The sequence below is a fragment of the Neodiprion virginianus genome, chromosome 4 (genome assembly GCF_021901495.1).
Source record: "Neodiprion virginianus isolate iyNeoVirg1 chromosome 4, iyNeoVirg1.1, whole genome shotgun sequence".
Taxonomy (NCBI): domain Eukaryota; kingdom Metazoa; phylum Arthropoda; class Insecta; order Hymenoptera; family Diprionidae; genus Neodiprion; species Neodiprion virginianus.
The window spans coordinates 34,496,777-34,513,560 of NC_060880.1; the positions used below are offsets into that span (position 1 = coordinate 34,496,777).

Below are 16,784 nucleotides of genomic sequence, written 5' to 3' on the forward strand. Positions count from 1 at the left end.
TGAAGATTCAGGGGAACGCTGGTGAGATAAAGCGTGAAGTTTGTGTTTGGCTTCGTCGCGTCGCGGCGTCGTCGTCGAGGTGGATGCAGCCTGGCTTTACCGCAATGCGACCGACTGCGGATTGTTCACGCGAAATTAAACACAGATTCAAGGCTCGGGTCCAAGGTGTTCGCGTCGAACTTGCGAACTGAGGCCGAGAAGAACTCGCGTCGAAATAAAAAAAACCGTGAAGATGGAAAAAGAAAGAAGAAAAAAAAATGGGACGTTACACGACGCGACGTGGAGTAGCCGCAGCTTGGAAAAATGGACGAGGAAAAGAACGAATATAGAGGAAATTTGAATGAAATCGCGTTGTAAGTGTAATTTGCGAAATATGAAAAGAAATGAACAGCGATACGGGCGTTCTTCAATTATGTATTATAATAAAATGATAATTGAACGTGACGCGGATGGCTGATTGTAATTTATTCCGTCTAGAGCTAATCGGATTAAAAAAAATTTCAACCCCCGGAGGGAGTTTTGGCTGTTTAAATATTGCTGTACGTAATTTGAGGTCTTCTTTTGTTCGTTTTTGGGTGCGAAATCCAATTGCGAGCTGAACGTATATCAAATCTTGCGTGAGAAAATACACTTTGGTACGTAACGTATAACGCTGTAGGTGTGTCACGTACGAGCAAAAGTTTCACCTTGCCTTAAGTACCTCCATTGTGGTACAGAATTTATCTTTCCCATCAGGATAAAATTTCTAGCACTAATTTTTTTACCGCGCAGTTCAAGTCGGGATACAAATCCCGCTGATCTCGACTCCGCCGGCTTGTTTATCTTGACCTCACGTCCTTACGGTGTGTGTCTGTGTGTGTGTATATATGTACCCGCATAAATCCCCGGAGTCCTTTAGGTGGAGCTGGCATCTCAGTGATATCGCGTTTTCGTGTCAGACGACAGATCAGCAAATACCTGCACGCCAGTTTCGGACATTTTCCTAAAAAAAAAATATCTCATCTCGAGAGAAGAGCTCGTAGGAGAGTGGATCCTTTTTTTTCTTTTGATTGAGCAAACAAACCACTCGCTCAATTTTTGTCCACGGGAATGATGGGAATAAAAGAAAATTGAAACGGCTGTTCAGATTCGGAATTTTACAAGAAGACGGTTTTACTTAAGATGTGTAATAAAAATTATCAAGTCACGAATCGATCGAAATTTCACGTTAATTTCGTTATTGTAGAGTTAGCGATTTACCGAATCTCACCGTTTCTTTCCCGTCTTAAGGAGGGAAAAGAGTGTTACGGAACGGGGATTGGCAGCCTGTAACATTTCGGAGCCCATGAGCGCAGGTCGGAAGCGATTAATGGTAAAATTTGGGGGTCCAGACACGATGCTTTTCGTGAGCGAAACAAGGGAGGATTAGTGTAGTCTCGGGATTCATTTTGATCGAAAAACTCGGAGAGGAGCTAAGCTGAGCTAATTTCAAGGGGCGCTGGCTGAGTGGCTTGAAAAATGCTGGAACCCGGTGAGCTCAAAGAACGAGCTCGCTTTTTCGCCGAGCCGATAAGTTACTCCGCGCCTTTTTTTCGCGACAAGACATCGTCGATTTTTCGCCCCGTATATCCGACCGAATAACTGCGGGCCATTTTCTTTCACAGTAAACCCGCGATCTAATCTTTAGATTATTCGGAGCAGGTTCGTTCCGCTGAAATGACGTAGGTGGAAAATTTTTGTCACGATAATGTGTACGTTATAAATTTATATGTGAAAATCGCGGGGGAAAAACGTTTTCGTAGTTATATCGTGTGTCATATATACATATACCTACCTGACGGAAGTGTGACGGCTATAATAACGGGAGCAAAAAAGCGACGATAATGCACGCAGCGGGTATGATTTTACACAATAAAGGATACGCCTGTACATATAATATATATATATATATATACATATATATAGACGTACATGCGCGTGCATATGTATAATGCATCAGCGTTCTTTCTCAGTTATACACCGAGCGCTTGCAAATCGGATGAAAAAAATGTAGGAGGAGTTACACTTAGCCGACGCGTTGATATGCTGAATAAATTTTCACCGGTATGTTTTATTTATTTATTTATTTATGCATGTATTCCGGCGTCCGCGAAAGATTTCATCATGCCAGAAAGCAGCGTACTATTCCCTGAAATCTCGGCCGTCGTGACAAATTCGTATTTCTTGATGCGGTAGAAGAGTTTAAAAAAGCAGCAACGAAAACCGGACGCTTCGTTTGGAAATTGGCAAAGTCACGATCTTTCATTTTAAACGATTGAGCGATCAGAAAGAAAAAGATCGAGGCAGCCGATGCAGGAAATGATGTTTTCGGTTCAGTTTTTTGAAATACAGCGCAGTTGTGAAAACGAATTTAATTTTATCGCTAAAATCTTTATCGCCGATTTTAATTTTGCGGGAAAAAAATCGTCCGAGATATTTCGCGCGAACATATTTTCCGCGGTTCCGGTATATACAAAATTGAGGAAACTGTAAGTGTAGGTACTAAAGGCTCCTCGTCGGAGCTCCGTAACTCCCGTATAACATCGTTTATTTGGAAAGTTTGTTACAGAGCCTAGCTCATCTCTCAGAGTTACGAGATCCGGGGGAAAGGCGCGGAGTGGTTTTAGACAGCGTTGCTACCCCGACCGAATTCCAAGAAGCACGGGGAGCGGGATCGATCCTTTTAATTAGCCGGATTTCTCGCAGATTTTTCATCTCTAGGCGTCTGGGTTCGCGGAAAAACGCAGGAACACATCAGCCGATGCCTAGCCATGGGCGAGGACGCGATAAGGAGGAAATTAGCTCCGACAAGAAGGAACCCAAAGTGACAACATCTCGCGTGCTGGGTGCAAAAACGTTTCGAAAAAGAAACTGACGTAGAGTGGTTTGCTCCCTCGGAATACAGAAGCGAGGTCCCGAAACCTCCGGGGTATGTGGAAAAGGTCTACAAAGGCATTGAAATTTCAAAACCGTAGAATGGTTCGAGGCGACAAGGTGTACTCGGAAAGCTTGCCCAATTCTCGCGGGTTTCGCTGCACGATGAGCCTCTGGAATTACGCTTACATAACTGCCCGGCCGGAGGCGGAGGAACCGAGAGACTGGAAAGATCGATTTTACCTCATGAAGGCCAATTTTCGGCCGGGTGGATATTTTTGAAACGCTCGGGAAAGGGGGGCGAAGTTACTTGCGTATCGTTCGCCACGCGACTTCGGCTACCAAAGTGCCCGAAGCTAGCCGCAATGCCTTGCGGGGAGTCTGAAAGGGATCCTAAGTGGCGCAGCGTCTGCGAGGGACAAGAGAAAGGGAAAATGGGGAAAATGACCGTGGTGAAAAGCTCCCGATGATCGATAACGGCTGCGCTCCGAATGCAATTCGAGGATCGATTGATCCCGACTTCGCACCTCGTCCTGTAGGAATAAACGTCGTCGTCGTCCTCGTCCTCGTCCTCGTTCTGCATACCGACGCGTTGAACGCGCTTATAACTCCGGCCCCACCTTTATCTTTAGAACGAATGTTTTACCCGAACCGAGGCACGTCCGACCCTTTTTCGCCCCATCGATAATGTATAGGCGAGTTGCGTTTGATCCCTGCGCGTCGGGGATCATCGGCCCTCTGGTGAAGGAAGACGCCGTATCTCAACCGCCTTCCAGCTCCAGACGACCTTCGATACTGTGTCTTATGTGTCTTATACCCCGAGAAAATTGCTCAGGGAAGCCTTGAGGCGTTTTACGTGGGTTTCGAAAGTTGAAGAAAAGGTTATTTCCTCTCATTTTTCAACCTAATAAAAGAATTAATTTATTCAAACTTAAGGCGTATGAAAGGACACGATTTGAACGATATTTCGTAATATTCTTATCCAAAAATTTTTAAGATTCAACCGTTCGGAACTGGTTTTTGGAGACCCGGTATTTTCGCGGTGGACGCGATAAAAATTTTCTCGGCTCTGGATCCTAGTATTTTTGGCTGCGGTTTCTGGATTTCCACGGTGCCAATCAGTAGGAAAAAATGACAAATCTGTTCCGATGCAGAAGGCTTTTAGCTCTAAAATTAACAAAAAATTAATTAATTAAAAAGTCGTTAACCCGTTTTGCCTTTTTCCAAAATTATGGCGTATTTTGAAAAACACGAGTGTGTTTAGTTGTACTGATTTAGCTTACTAAGTGGCCAGTGTCCGTACTAATAACTCCACATCTCACTTCTTTTCCAAGACAGACTTATTTTCGACACCTTCGACAGAGACTATTTTGCCATTTCAACAAAACATTCTTTAAATTTTAGATATCACGTGTTATTTAATTGCAGCGACTGATCAGTGACTCTGATGATTCGGTAAATTCGAATACTACACTTCGTCCACCGAATAGATTTAGTAAACTGTATGAATCAATGCATGTATTTGAATCCAGCTGCGCAGAAACAGTCAAACAAGTATGACTTCATTATTTTACGAAATCTTACATCGTCGCTCCTGTCAGAATTTACGATCAGCTGATTGTACCGTGGTATTTTTTGACGAAATTTATCGTCATAAAATCACAATACGTTATACTGACATGCATGTGTAAACGTGATTTGTAGCGTTATGTAGAAAAAATCTTACGAGCAGATTCGGTTTGCGTCACATGCACAAAGACAGTGTTCATTCTGTATACTGTGAAGCAAATGCCAGAATTTTTTGGGGGGTCATCGTGCCCCGGTCTCCCCTACAACTAGAACCAGTTACACTAGGCATCCGACCCCGAGCGAGCTTTAGCGAGCGAGTGTTTTAAAACTAGTCAATACTAAGATTTGAAATCAATTTTCTTTTGCAATCCAAGTACATTTATTTATGATTATGATTTTCACATCCGTACAACGAAACGTATAATAAATTGTATCTCTCATTGAACAATTCTTTTGTTTTATTTATTTTTTTTTTTTTTTGTTTTGTAAACTTCTTCCACAGGTTGATTTTGTTGAAAACAAACGAAAAAGAAGAGAAAACAATTATCTCCGTAAGCGTGCTTGACGCGTCATTTCTTCAAAACTTCCAAGCTCGTCACAGCAAATTTTTTTCTATCAGATACAAGTTTTCCCCCTCATGATTCAAGACCCGTAGAGCAGGACCCTCGATTCGATTGAGGATTATATTCGTGGGTCAGAACCTCGGGCATTCTCATCGATTCAAACTGTTTGTAGGTAACAAGATTCTCAACTTGGCAACTCCGAGTTCCTTAACCCAATTTCGTTTATTCCAGCCGTGAATATATTATCCCTGAATCAGAATCCCGCGGCCTCTCATCGATTCCTGTTACGTTGGGCGTGTAAAAAAGATCCTCCCGCTTACCTATTCGAGGACCGAACGTCACCCTGTCGATTCGGACCATTTTAGAAATGTTAGCAGCGCTGGTCGAAGGCCACCCCTGACCCCTCGTTCCTCACTTCAACTTCCACTTTCGGAGGCAAAAGAAAGACAATTCCACCTAGCTAATACGGGAATGTGACCGGCTTACAGAGGCTGCGAAGGGCCGGCAGAATTTGGAAATTCCGAACTGCCAGCGGTGTCAGGGAAGATCCGCATACGCAAGAAGCAGCGGATGGGTAAAGTGCGTAATTTTTTTGGCGTCGTTTTCCCCACTCCTCATCCTTCGCCATCTCAATTTTTCGCCCTCCGCATAGAGATGCTAAAATGTTTTTTTCTCGTTCTCCGTTATTCCGTGAAAACGGAGGCGAAATATACGGTGGAAAGCTGCACGTGAGTTGAGAAAATTCGAGAAAAGTCAAAGTAAATTCTATACGCCGAGGCGAACGTTGAGATGCTTTCAACTCTGAGGAATATATTAGGTGGCTCGATATACAGGGTGGGTACCTTTTTTAATCGTCCCAGGTGAATATCTCGATAACTTGGAGAGATACCAGAAAAAGTTTGATACAAAACCTGGAGGGTTTCGAAGGGGGAAGATAATTTGGATGTGGATTTATTTGCGAATTGCACCGATTTTGAGATTTTCTTAAGACTCTGATCTTAAACAGGGAACACGTGTTTTGACTACGATCGGTAGAAAATCGGTTTGAAGATAATTCAAATACTTGAAAAACATATTTTACTTGACAAAAATTTTCCAAAAAATGATCGAATATTTCGCTTTTTGAGAATTTTGAAGAATCGAATGTTTCCTTTCACGTTTTCGAATTCGTTTTCAAACCCAGTATAAGCCGTACATAGTCAAAATATGTGTTCCCTGTCGAAAATCACAGATTACTAAAAAAAATCACAAAACTGAGGCAAACCGTAAATCAACGCATATCGGCATTATCTTTCCGCCTTCAAAACCCTTCAAATTTTATGTAATACCAGACTTTTTCTTGTTCCTCTTCTTATAGCCTCGGAGATATCCGCGTGGGGCGGATTGAAAAAAACCACCCCGTATATGCTCGCAATAAAATTCGCCTCGCGAATCTCTCGAGTGTGCAATTCAACACCGGGGAAGAATTTCTATCCTGGCCCGTGTATACACGCGGTGTCAGATATATACGGTATATGTGAAATCCTGGCGCATCTTCCCCGTATCGACTACGTACTCTTAATGTTAAGGAGTGCGGAATACTTTAGTTTATCCTCTGTCACAGCGCTGCCGATTCTGTCCGGAATGACTCCGAGATGACTGCATAAGGATTATTGAAACTTGAATAGCAGGAGAAAACAGCGGAGAAGAGAGAGGCGAATGTGAAAAATGGCTGTGCGTCTAATGACGAAGAAAAACCAGCGGTTGGGGAACATCGAAACATATTTTACTGCAAGGGTACCAGGAGTATTATAAATCGTCCTGAAACGATATTGATAGTGAGCCATAAATGTCGCGGGAAAAATATTAGTGACGCACGATGCTTTTTCGGTGCTCTCGCATTTGCGCAGCCACGATTTTTTCCACGTTCCTATATCTACGCTGTAAGAAATGTGGCACACGGTGAAATTGTCAGATCTGGAAATATACCGTAAGACAATGTTTCTGGTAAGATCAAAAATTGAGCATCGGGATAATTTTTTATTTAGATCAAATTATAGTTTATTGAAGTCCAGACACCGCAGTTTCTTTTACAGTGTACATTATAATAACATTTTGCAGGGTCAAATTGCGATGAAAATGCTCAGTTCGTTGCAACTGTAAGAATAACCAAAAACAGTTGATTTTCGATCAAATCGATTACGTTTCAAACTCGATTAATCGACCGACTCGATTATTTTTCCTCACAATCGGTTTTTGCTCATTCACTCCCATGAACGATGCAATACAATATCAATTTATGTCGTTAAAGCATCAATTATTGTCATTGTTTTACTCACCAAGTACCTGTTTCATATAATAAGTGAAAGATAACTGACCATTTTCACCTGAAATTGAAAAATCTTTTGAACGAAGCTATAAATTATGAAAAAACTTTTCCGCTATTAAGACTACATCCTAAAATTTACCAAATTTTTGTTTCACATGCACCGTTTCAAAAAACTACGAAACAATCGATTAATCGGTTAATTTTTACCAAAACAATCGAGTCGTGTTCGATTATTTTTAGTTCACTGGCCATCGGCAGACTTCACTCCTGATTTTTTCACCGCGGATGGTGTTCGCCGTTTTCGCAAACCGACGGAGACTTCGTCGTTCATTCGCGTCCTGGAAGCAAGACGAAAGATCACGAGAGGCGAAAATGTTGGCTCGAGGTTCCGCAGCACGGCTTCTCGTTGGAGCCGTAAATTCCCTGAGGTCACGGAGTTCGTCGCTGCGGGGTTTTGGGTCAGTGGGCCAAACCCGAACCGCGGTGATAAAACGAGAGCGGTAAATAGCGAAAGAGGAAGGGGGCGAAGGATCTCCGCCTAAAATAAATGGCCCCTCGGTGCGGGGCGCCCCGAGTTACGTGGTCGGCCCTGGCCTAGGATGCTCCGTGGTTTCTGGCTCAGGATTCCCGAAGGACATCGCTTGGAAGTCGGTTCCACCGAATTGTCTACATCTCGGATGTATAACCATGAAAGATTTCGCGGCGCCAGTCTGGCAGAAATTTTCCTCCCGTATTCCCTTAAAAGTATACCCGAAGAGACATTTTCGAGTTATTCCGAGAATATTGGAGAACCGACCGGAGCATTGAAACGGAATCAAATTGTTTTGTCACGACCATCGAGAGGGCAATTTATTGTTATTTTTTTTTTTTTTTGTGCGTCGAAAAAAATTCGAAATCTGGATCTGCGTATGACAAAATTTTTTACATGTATTTTATACACTTGCGAAGCAGAATATTCGACGCTCTGAAGTAACCGGGTTTTATTTTTTCTGCTCTCATAACAACGCTTGCAAGGTAACAAAATCAGTGAAATTCAATCCCGCGAAATATTCGCAATTATCGTTATTTAACGAAAGAGTAAAATTAAAACCCAACACGATTACTTTCGTACGTTTCTGCGCTCTATCGTACCCAATCGAAGAGTAATATTTTACTCGCAAATATATACCTATGCCAATTAATTCTACGATAAGTGATAAAAGTTTGATCGTTTATTGTGAAAAAAAAAGAATATGAAAAAAATAGAATTTCAACGTTGTAAAATAATCGGAAAGTTTTAATAGAACGTGAATCGCATTGTAGAATAAAATTACTTTGAAATATTGTATTTCATATCACAACGTTTATTCACAGATATAATAATTGCTTGCATAATAGAGAAAAAATTTCACCTGAGGTAAAACTGCAAGCTCTAAAGACTTTCATTCAACCGTTGTATCACGTACGGTGTATGCCATTGCCTGACTGATCACCGGCACGTGTTTGAGGAGGAGTACCGAGTGTGTACGGCATGTAGAAAAATTCCTGGCTTTTAGGTATAACCACCGACCACCGGATCGATGATGACTGGCTATTCAGTTTTCCATGTTATTGGAATGGCCGAGGCTCCGCTGCATTTGACATCCGACTACCTCGTGAATCGGATTATTGTTTTCGTTGTTGCCGCTCCGGGGTGAAGGGTGATTTTTTCCCCCCTTCCATTTTACCCACTTTGTTTTAGATTGGATCGGTTATTTTATCGCTCACGACTAAATATACACGTACGTACATACCTCTGCCTCCTGAAAACCAATACGATAAATCCGAAAAACCCGGGGGGTGCTGATCAGCCTCCTGCAAGTTACTTCGCAGACGCGTAAAAAGTACAACGTATAGCTTCTGCACGGTCTGATCTTGGTGCGCTAAAAACAAGTCTACGAACTGTGTCTAACGGCGAGGTCGTGAATTTATGGAGAATAATAGACGGTTGTTGATTATCGAAGAGAATTATTCATGTATCTTACAGCGTAAACTGCTGGTGACACTTTGCCTGCGCCAAATTTATGGCGTATAACTACTGCGATATGTCTGGGATGGTGGGAAATATGGATCGACTATAATTGTCGTAATTTTTTCGTAATAGTCATTTTCTTTTTTTTTTCTCATACGTTACAGTTGTTCGTTGGTAATCCATTAAATTTGATCGATCGAAGAATTAATCTTAATTCGCGGATTGATTCATTTAATCAAGCTTAAGTTAAAGCAAGCAAAGTTGTTATGTCCGGAAGGCTTTACGAAGGTGGGGATGAAAATGTAGTAATATCGTAATACAGAAGGATCACAGCGCCGAATTTTCTCAAAGACTAGAAGATTTGTTTCACGGTATTTTTCAAACGCGTAAATTCGAAGTATATAAAAGTCAAAAGATAGAAAGGTCAAAGTGTGGAAAGCCATGATGTAGTAACGTCAGAATGACTTTGAATACGGGAGAATTTCGACGATTCTGTGCTCTGGTTTTCTGTACTTCAACATTCTACATTTCGCCTCTTCTATATTCCGTCATTATTCTATAAAACAAATTTTCGTTTTTTGTAACATCGATACGATGACCCTTCTGTTTGCCAATCCTTCCAAGTTTTTACCACCACCTGCTTTACAAAGACTTGCTCAACCTGAATTATTAAATGCTCAATTTAGAGCTGACTTAAGACAACGGCAATCCGTGGATTCTAACGATAAATCAAGTCCAGTTGGAAATAAAGTTTAACAATGCGTTCAGAGGGGGGGAAAAAAAAAGAGAAAACAAGTTATCTCGAGAACGTCCAAAGGCTTTTATCTGAGCTTATCCACCCGGTTGTACCGAAACAATTCTGACAAGAGGATACTTTCCGTCCCTTCCGAAATCCCTGTATAGCGAAACTTTTTCTGCTATTTCTTTTTTTCCCTTCTCTCTTCATCTTTTTTTTTTTTTTCTTTTATCATCCCCCTCGCTCGCGGTTCCTGCATCACGCGCAACATTCTTTTACACGCATCAGCCGAGGGATCCACCGTTCCGTAATTTTCCCCCTTTTGGTCTGCAATCATACGAGGGACGAAAATTGAAGCCGGGTAGAAGTTTCCACGCGATGCGAAATTTCACCGACCCAACGAAGACGGTCGAAATGTTTTATCGGTTTCTACGCTGTTTCGCACGCCGTTCGGCCGAGGACTCGTCCTCCTGTTTAGCGATTGGCTAATCCAAGACGACGTCGAGACGCGGCGACACGATTATCGATGAAATTATAATCGCTTCTACCCTTTTACAGCGGTTCGGTAAGCCATCAGCTGTCGGCCACGGCGCTCCTCGGAAGTCCGGATGGCTCGCGGCACCCTCTTGACGTGTACGAATTTGCCGAGGAGGATTATCGTCATCACAACGGAAGCGGCCGCGGACACCATCAGAATGGGAGAATCGGCCTCTGGGAGTGTCTCGTCGGATGCAGGCATCGGCTGGATCAGCAGCTGGCCAGGCGAAGAGTGAGTAAAAGCTGCAATACGCTGATAAACTACGATACTGCACAAATTAGCGCGTTCAAATCGAGCGAAATACATCATCCCTTACAAGGAGACTTACGATTAGTATTCAAGATTCCAAAATCGTTGTCGCAAATTTGATTTTCTCTTTAGTCTCTCGTTTTCACCTGTAAGAATAATGTGAGAAGTGATGAAATATATTCACTCGGGAATACGCGGTAACTATTATCACCGCAGATTCGGATTTTATGCTGATTGAAAACTTTTGTTACAGTGTTTAAAAATTAATGTTCACTGGAAAAATTTTCACCGTAAGCTTGACCCAGATTTTCGTCCAACACACTATAAATTCACGACTTCGATTTAACGTAACCGTTTTTATAAACACATCGTCGATGAAACAAACTGTAAGAGATACGTGCACTGCAGCAATCGATGTCAAAATTCAAACGACCGCGAATTTTTTTTTTTTGTTCAACGAACTATAATTTGACAAAGTAAGGTATATGTTTTATAGTTTGATTATTCGGAGTTTTCTCCATAAGTGCAGAATTTGATCGGTGATACGGGCCGCGTTTAATCGCCCTTAGCGATGAATATAGGAAGTGGGTAATTATAGGGTCGATGGCAAGCAATTGGGAAATACGTCATCCGGTGGGACCGAGGATGAATCGCTCCGTCCGAAGCGAGGTTTCAGTGCCCTGCATCCGTTTTCTTCGTTCGATTGGTCTCCGAGAGCGCTCTCGGCCCCATGAATGATACTTGAAATGGAATCGCTCGCTATCTTTGATCCTAATTCCGGAAGATCTCGCTCGCAATCTTCAGATGCGTAGAGTGACGTCAAAAGATTCGTATACAGCCGCCTAATCCCGTCTTTGATAATTAACGGCGGGCTAATTAGAGGCCGTAATCGACGTGCCGAACGCGTATTCCTCGCATCCTGCGTAATGATGTCTATAAGCAATCATCGCATGGATGAGGTCCCAACTTGATCGTTAACCGGTTGTAACACTTATCCTTGTACCATAGCTGTGCCGTCTCTATTATACGCCGAATTGTCTCTCTCTCTCTCTCTCTCTCTCTCATGTGTACGTATAATTTTTTTACATATGTCTATGGATGCTAGGGAATATTACCCCGCAATCGAATAAATATGCATCCATTTATCTATCTCTCTGGAAATTTTCATTGCCGAATAAAACGTTTTCGCGGCTGACCGCTGCGCCCGCGTGTTTTCATATTCGGTGTCGTATCATCGCGAGAAAATTTGACGAATCCGATGGCGAACCGCCGAGTTTGCGGCTAGCCGAGGCTCACACCGAACGCTCTGCCCTTTTTTTTTTTGTTTTTTCTTATCCTTTTTTTCTCCAGAAACGATGAGCAGCCGCAGGATCCGCGAGCGGAAAATGCTGGAAACATTTCGCCACTGCAAGTTCGCCTGAGGTTATTTATACGAGGCAAAAATTTTTGCCTCTCCCACGCACGTGACTTGTTACGTTATGTATGTAATATGTAAATTGTAAATGGACACAGGAAAAGATTCAAACGGATGCGTCGGACGAGTTATGCGATTACATATATGTATCGCGACAGAAGTGTTCGGCATGGAATGAAAGCGAATGAGAGGGGGAAGGGGAAAATTGAAAGATATTAGAAAAGTGCTTGCGGAGCGGTTGCTCATCTTCCACGAGTCATCTAATCAAGGCGTCACTCTTGAATAACCCGAGGCGAAGAAGGATCGGAAGGCTGACAGGAGAATTCGAAAAAGTAATTCGTCAAGACTATTTATAACACCTAATTTTTTTCTCTCTCTTACTCCTTCGAGAATTTTTTTCGGCTTCATTGACCACTCTGTATGACGCTGTGTTACCTCAGCAGCTCTTGCACCGCGCAACAAGGGTGAACCAATGTAATAAAATAATTGGCTGAATTCCTGTATAAATGTGATATAATACAACGGGAAAGAATACGTACAAGATAAAAATGAAAATTTTTCAAAGGATCTTCTTAAAGTAATATACATGCATTAGGGTGGTCCTTACTTAAGGTGTTGGCAATTTTTTTCGGGCCACCCCCCAAATCAACATCAAATAATTTAAAAATAATTTCCTAATTTCTTTAGACATTGAGTTCAACTCTAAGATAGTTCGCATCCTGGTCGAATTTTCTTATGGAAATTAACACGGGAAAAACTTTTTTTCTCAGTCTATATTTTATTGTAAAAGTATTAATGTTCCAAAAAATCTGTAACCGCGAGGTTTTAGTGGGGATTAATGCTAATACCTGAGAAAAAATTCACATCATCATAACAGGTAATCTAGACAAATTACACGTCCCCTAAATGGTAAAAAGTCAGATTTCGAGGGTGTGCAATTCGTCGAGATTAGTTGGTATGATGATGCGAATTTTTTCTCAGATGGTAGCAGTAATGCCCACTAAAACCTCGGAGTTGCAGATTTTTCGGCACATTATTACTTTAACAACAAAATACATAGTGAGAAAAAAAAGTGTTTCCCACTTCCACAAGAAACTTCGATCACATTGCGGACTATCTTAAAGTTGAGGTGAGAATCTGAAAAAATCAGGCAATTGTTTTTGAATTATTTGAAGTTGATCTGGAAGATGGGGTGGCAAAAATTCGTCAACACCCGAAATAAGGTCTACCCTAATGTATGTATGTATATATATATTTTATGTTCTTTTGTTTTTTATGTTTTATGGAGGTGGATAAAATAGTCGACACTTCGACATCAATTCGCGTGACTAATGCCAAAAGGGCGTACTACAGCAGTTAGATAGGGATCCATGCCAAAAGGGCGTATAAAAAAATTTTTTTTTGCCATTCGACTTAAAATCACTCGAAACGTAAAGATCTGCAAAAAAAAATTTTTCAATGTACTAACGCCAAAAGGGCGTATCTCAAGATATACGCCCTTTTGGCTTTAGGAAATTGCCGGCCTAAAGCCAAAAGGGCGTATAAAAAAAATCAAGATTTTTCAAAATTTTGAATAAAAATTGCATATTATTGAGTAAGGAATAAATTAGAAATTATTATCAAAAAAATAATACGCCCTTTTGGCTTTATAACTTGAGATATACGCCCTTTTGGCTTTGAAAATTTTTTTTTCATTTTTAGGCTTAGAATATATTGACAAAACGATTGGCACAAAAAAAAAAATTATACGCCCTTTTGGTTTTGAAAAGCCAAAAGGGCGTACAATTTTTATACGCCCTTTTGGCATTAGTCACGCGAATTGTTAAAGAAATAGTAGACAAAATTTACAATCATCCGTGAATAACATCTTGACGAGCTTTTGCCTCCATGAGATTCGATTCTTTTGCAACCCTTTTTTGCAGTTTCGCTCAAATGAAGGCTATTCTCCCATCCTCGAACTACCGGATCTTCTCCCCCTATTTATTATAGGTGAAAAGTTAATTATCGCGAGGTATTTCGCTCCTCGGATCATCCCTTCATCCCTTCATCCCTTCATCTCTCGTCCTATCAGGGCTCGTCTAGCTGCAGGTTGAATGGCCCGAACAGCTCGGCCATTTTCCCCTCTTTCTTTTACGAGACCATCCGCAATTTACCGTTTATTTACTTTTTCTATGTTCCTGCGACTTTCCCGCCTTCGGTGAGGTCAACTCGGCCTTCGCCGCAGTGCGGAAAAAGGCGATCGCAAATAACGGGCACGCCGCAAGCATGGAAATATGTAACGTGTCACGGGAAACGGTGAGAATTTGCGTCGCGTTAACGACGTCGACTTTATCGCGCACGAAAGATGGGCCTCAAAATCGCGCAACGTACCGGCAAAATCGTCGTCTTCGGTCGTGTTCAGAGAATTTCCGAAGGCTGCGATAAGGACGAGGAAAATATCCTTGTTAAAAAAAATTGCTCTCCGATTCAACTACGTTTCAGTCGTAGAATAAGCGATTTTTTGTTTTCCACTTGCCCCTGCAGCTCACAGCAAGGACTCTTGAATGATTTTTCGCGAAGCTCAAGAGAGGCGTAAGTAAGCGAAGCAGTCTTGTGTTCGCGGGGTTCTTTTTAGCCGGGCTTGCACCCTCGACACGTGACGCGAAATGGGCGAGACAGAGCCGAGAAGGAGAGAGAGAGAGGAGAGAGAGAGAGAGAGAGAGAGAGAGAGAGAGAGAGAGAGAAAGGGAGAGAACGATGGGGGAGCTGAGACGAGTGGGATGGGAACAGTTTGGACTCTCCGACAAAAGAGGATTCCCCTTTTTAATTCGTCTGGTAAATGTCCGGAGCGGAGAATCGTCGTCATACTTATTTCGGGAGCTCTAATTCCCGTGCCTGTTAAGCCTCGAGTTTTCCCCGACAAACCGCACACGCGTGTTACAATATATCTGCCGTGCCGTGTGTGTCCTACAACCTGGAATACGTCGCTGGTTATTCTTGGAACTTTCTTTTAAAAATTTCTCCATCGCATCGGGTATCGCCACGCGTCAATCACGGTTGGAAAATCGATGAAATCACTTTGGCCGTATCAAACGCTCTTCGATTCTTTGATCAAGAGAATTATTTGAAACGTACTGTAAACCCCGGGGAGATTCGGCGGAGAGCTTTGATGCTATCCGTCACTCAGGCTGCCCGGCTGATTCCACTTTACGAATTTACGTCGAGTATATACCTTCCGCCTGCGGAGTGTTTTGAATAGAACAATGTTTCATGTTTTCGTATATCGATTCCGGTGCTGGGTGAAATCTAATTTTTCGATTTTAGAAAGCTCTTCCTCTCTCGAGTCAACGAAATTTTCAAACAAAATTCAGACGAAAGTGCGTCGACGTAGAGAAAAAAATGTACAAATTTTGCGAGCACAGTTTATTCAACGGGTGTGAAGATCGACACTGTTTAGAAACCGGAAACGGTGAGATCATCTCAACAATTTCCGTACGCCACGTGTTCGCCGGATACATGCAGATTCTAAATTCGCGTCGAGTCATTTGTCTGGAATTCACGGGAATGATTTCATTGCGTGCAAATATGCTGAAAAAACGAAAGCAAAGCAAGAATTTACAGAGGCTCTAATTTTTTTTAAGATAAGGACTAAACAATTTATAATTAACGAGTGATTCTCCGGTAATAATTCGATTCCCTGCTTCAATATAAGGTCAGTGAAAATATTTGCGTACTGCGAGCTTGAAATTTGCGGAGAACAATTTATAGTATTTATACTTGTATATTTGTATGTATATTATATATATTTGTAAAAATAAGACGAACGATTTAGAGGCCTAATTAGGATGTCGTATACATATATAAAGGTGTTGTTGACCGTAGGCAATGAAACGTTGAGATCGTCGACGATGTGTAAAAATATAGCCACGACAGGTCGATAAAAAGATTTTTTTAACATTACGTCGCCTAGGTGTAGAAAGATTCGGCTGAGTAGCGTTTCATGGCTGTGAGAAATGCCGCGGATCAGGATTCCTCGATTTCTTATACATATCCCTGAAGGATGCGCGACCAAGAGTGCGGGGTTAAAAAGGCAAAGTACAAATAGAATCAAAGAAAGCGGAGAAATAAAATGAAATACGGACAAGGATTTCCGGACAGTGGGCGAGTCCTTTTCAAGCCCGGCGTGTTTGGGATTCGCTGGAAGTCTTGCGAGGATTTCGGCAGGATTTCGGCGTTTGCAAAATTGTTATCATCATGCAGGGGCTCGGGATCATGATTCAAAAAGTTACATTTTCTTTTCCTCCGACTTCCTGTTCTCTACCACCTTATAAGACGTTATCATTATTATTATCATTATTATTATCATTCTTTTTTCCGGTCCCTAAATCAGGAGAAGCTTTTTTTCTTTACAACCTACCCTCGTTTCGAAGAAGAAGAGAAAGAAAGAAAAAAAAAAAAATAGAAAAAATATTTCTGCCGCTGAGAATCTGATCGTAAAATTTATTCGAGTTCTCAACTTTTACAATTCTTCTTTTCTTGTAAACTC

General features: G+C 41.8%; 1 protein-coding gene across 1 annotated transcript in view; it reads left to right on the plus strand.

Annotated features, from left to right (window-relative positions):
* Positions 1-16,784, plus strand: part of LOC124303272 (43 kDa receptor-associated protein of the synapse homolog) — a 51,820-nt gene that overhangs the window by 8,772 nt on the left and 26,264 nt on the right. The window contains exon 2 of the mRNA XM_046760305.1: positions 10,617-10,827. Within this exon, the coding sequence (XP_046616261.1) occupies positions 10,617-10,827 (211 nt within the window). The remainder of the gene's footprint in view (positions 1-10,616; positions 10,828-16,784) is intronic.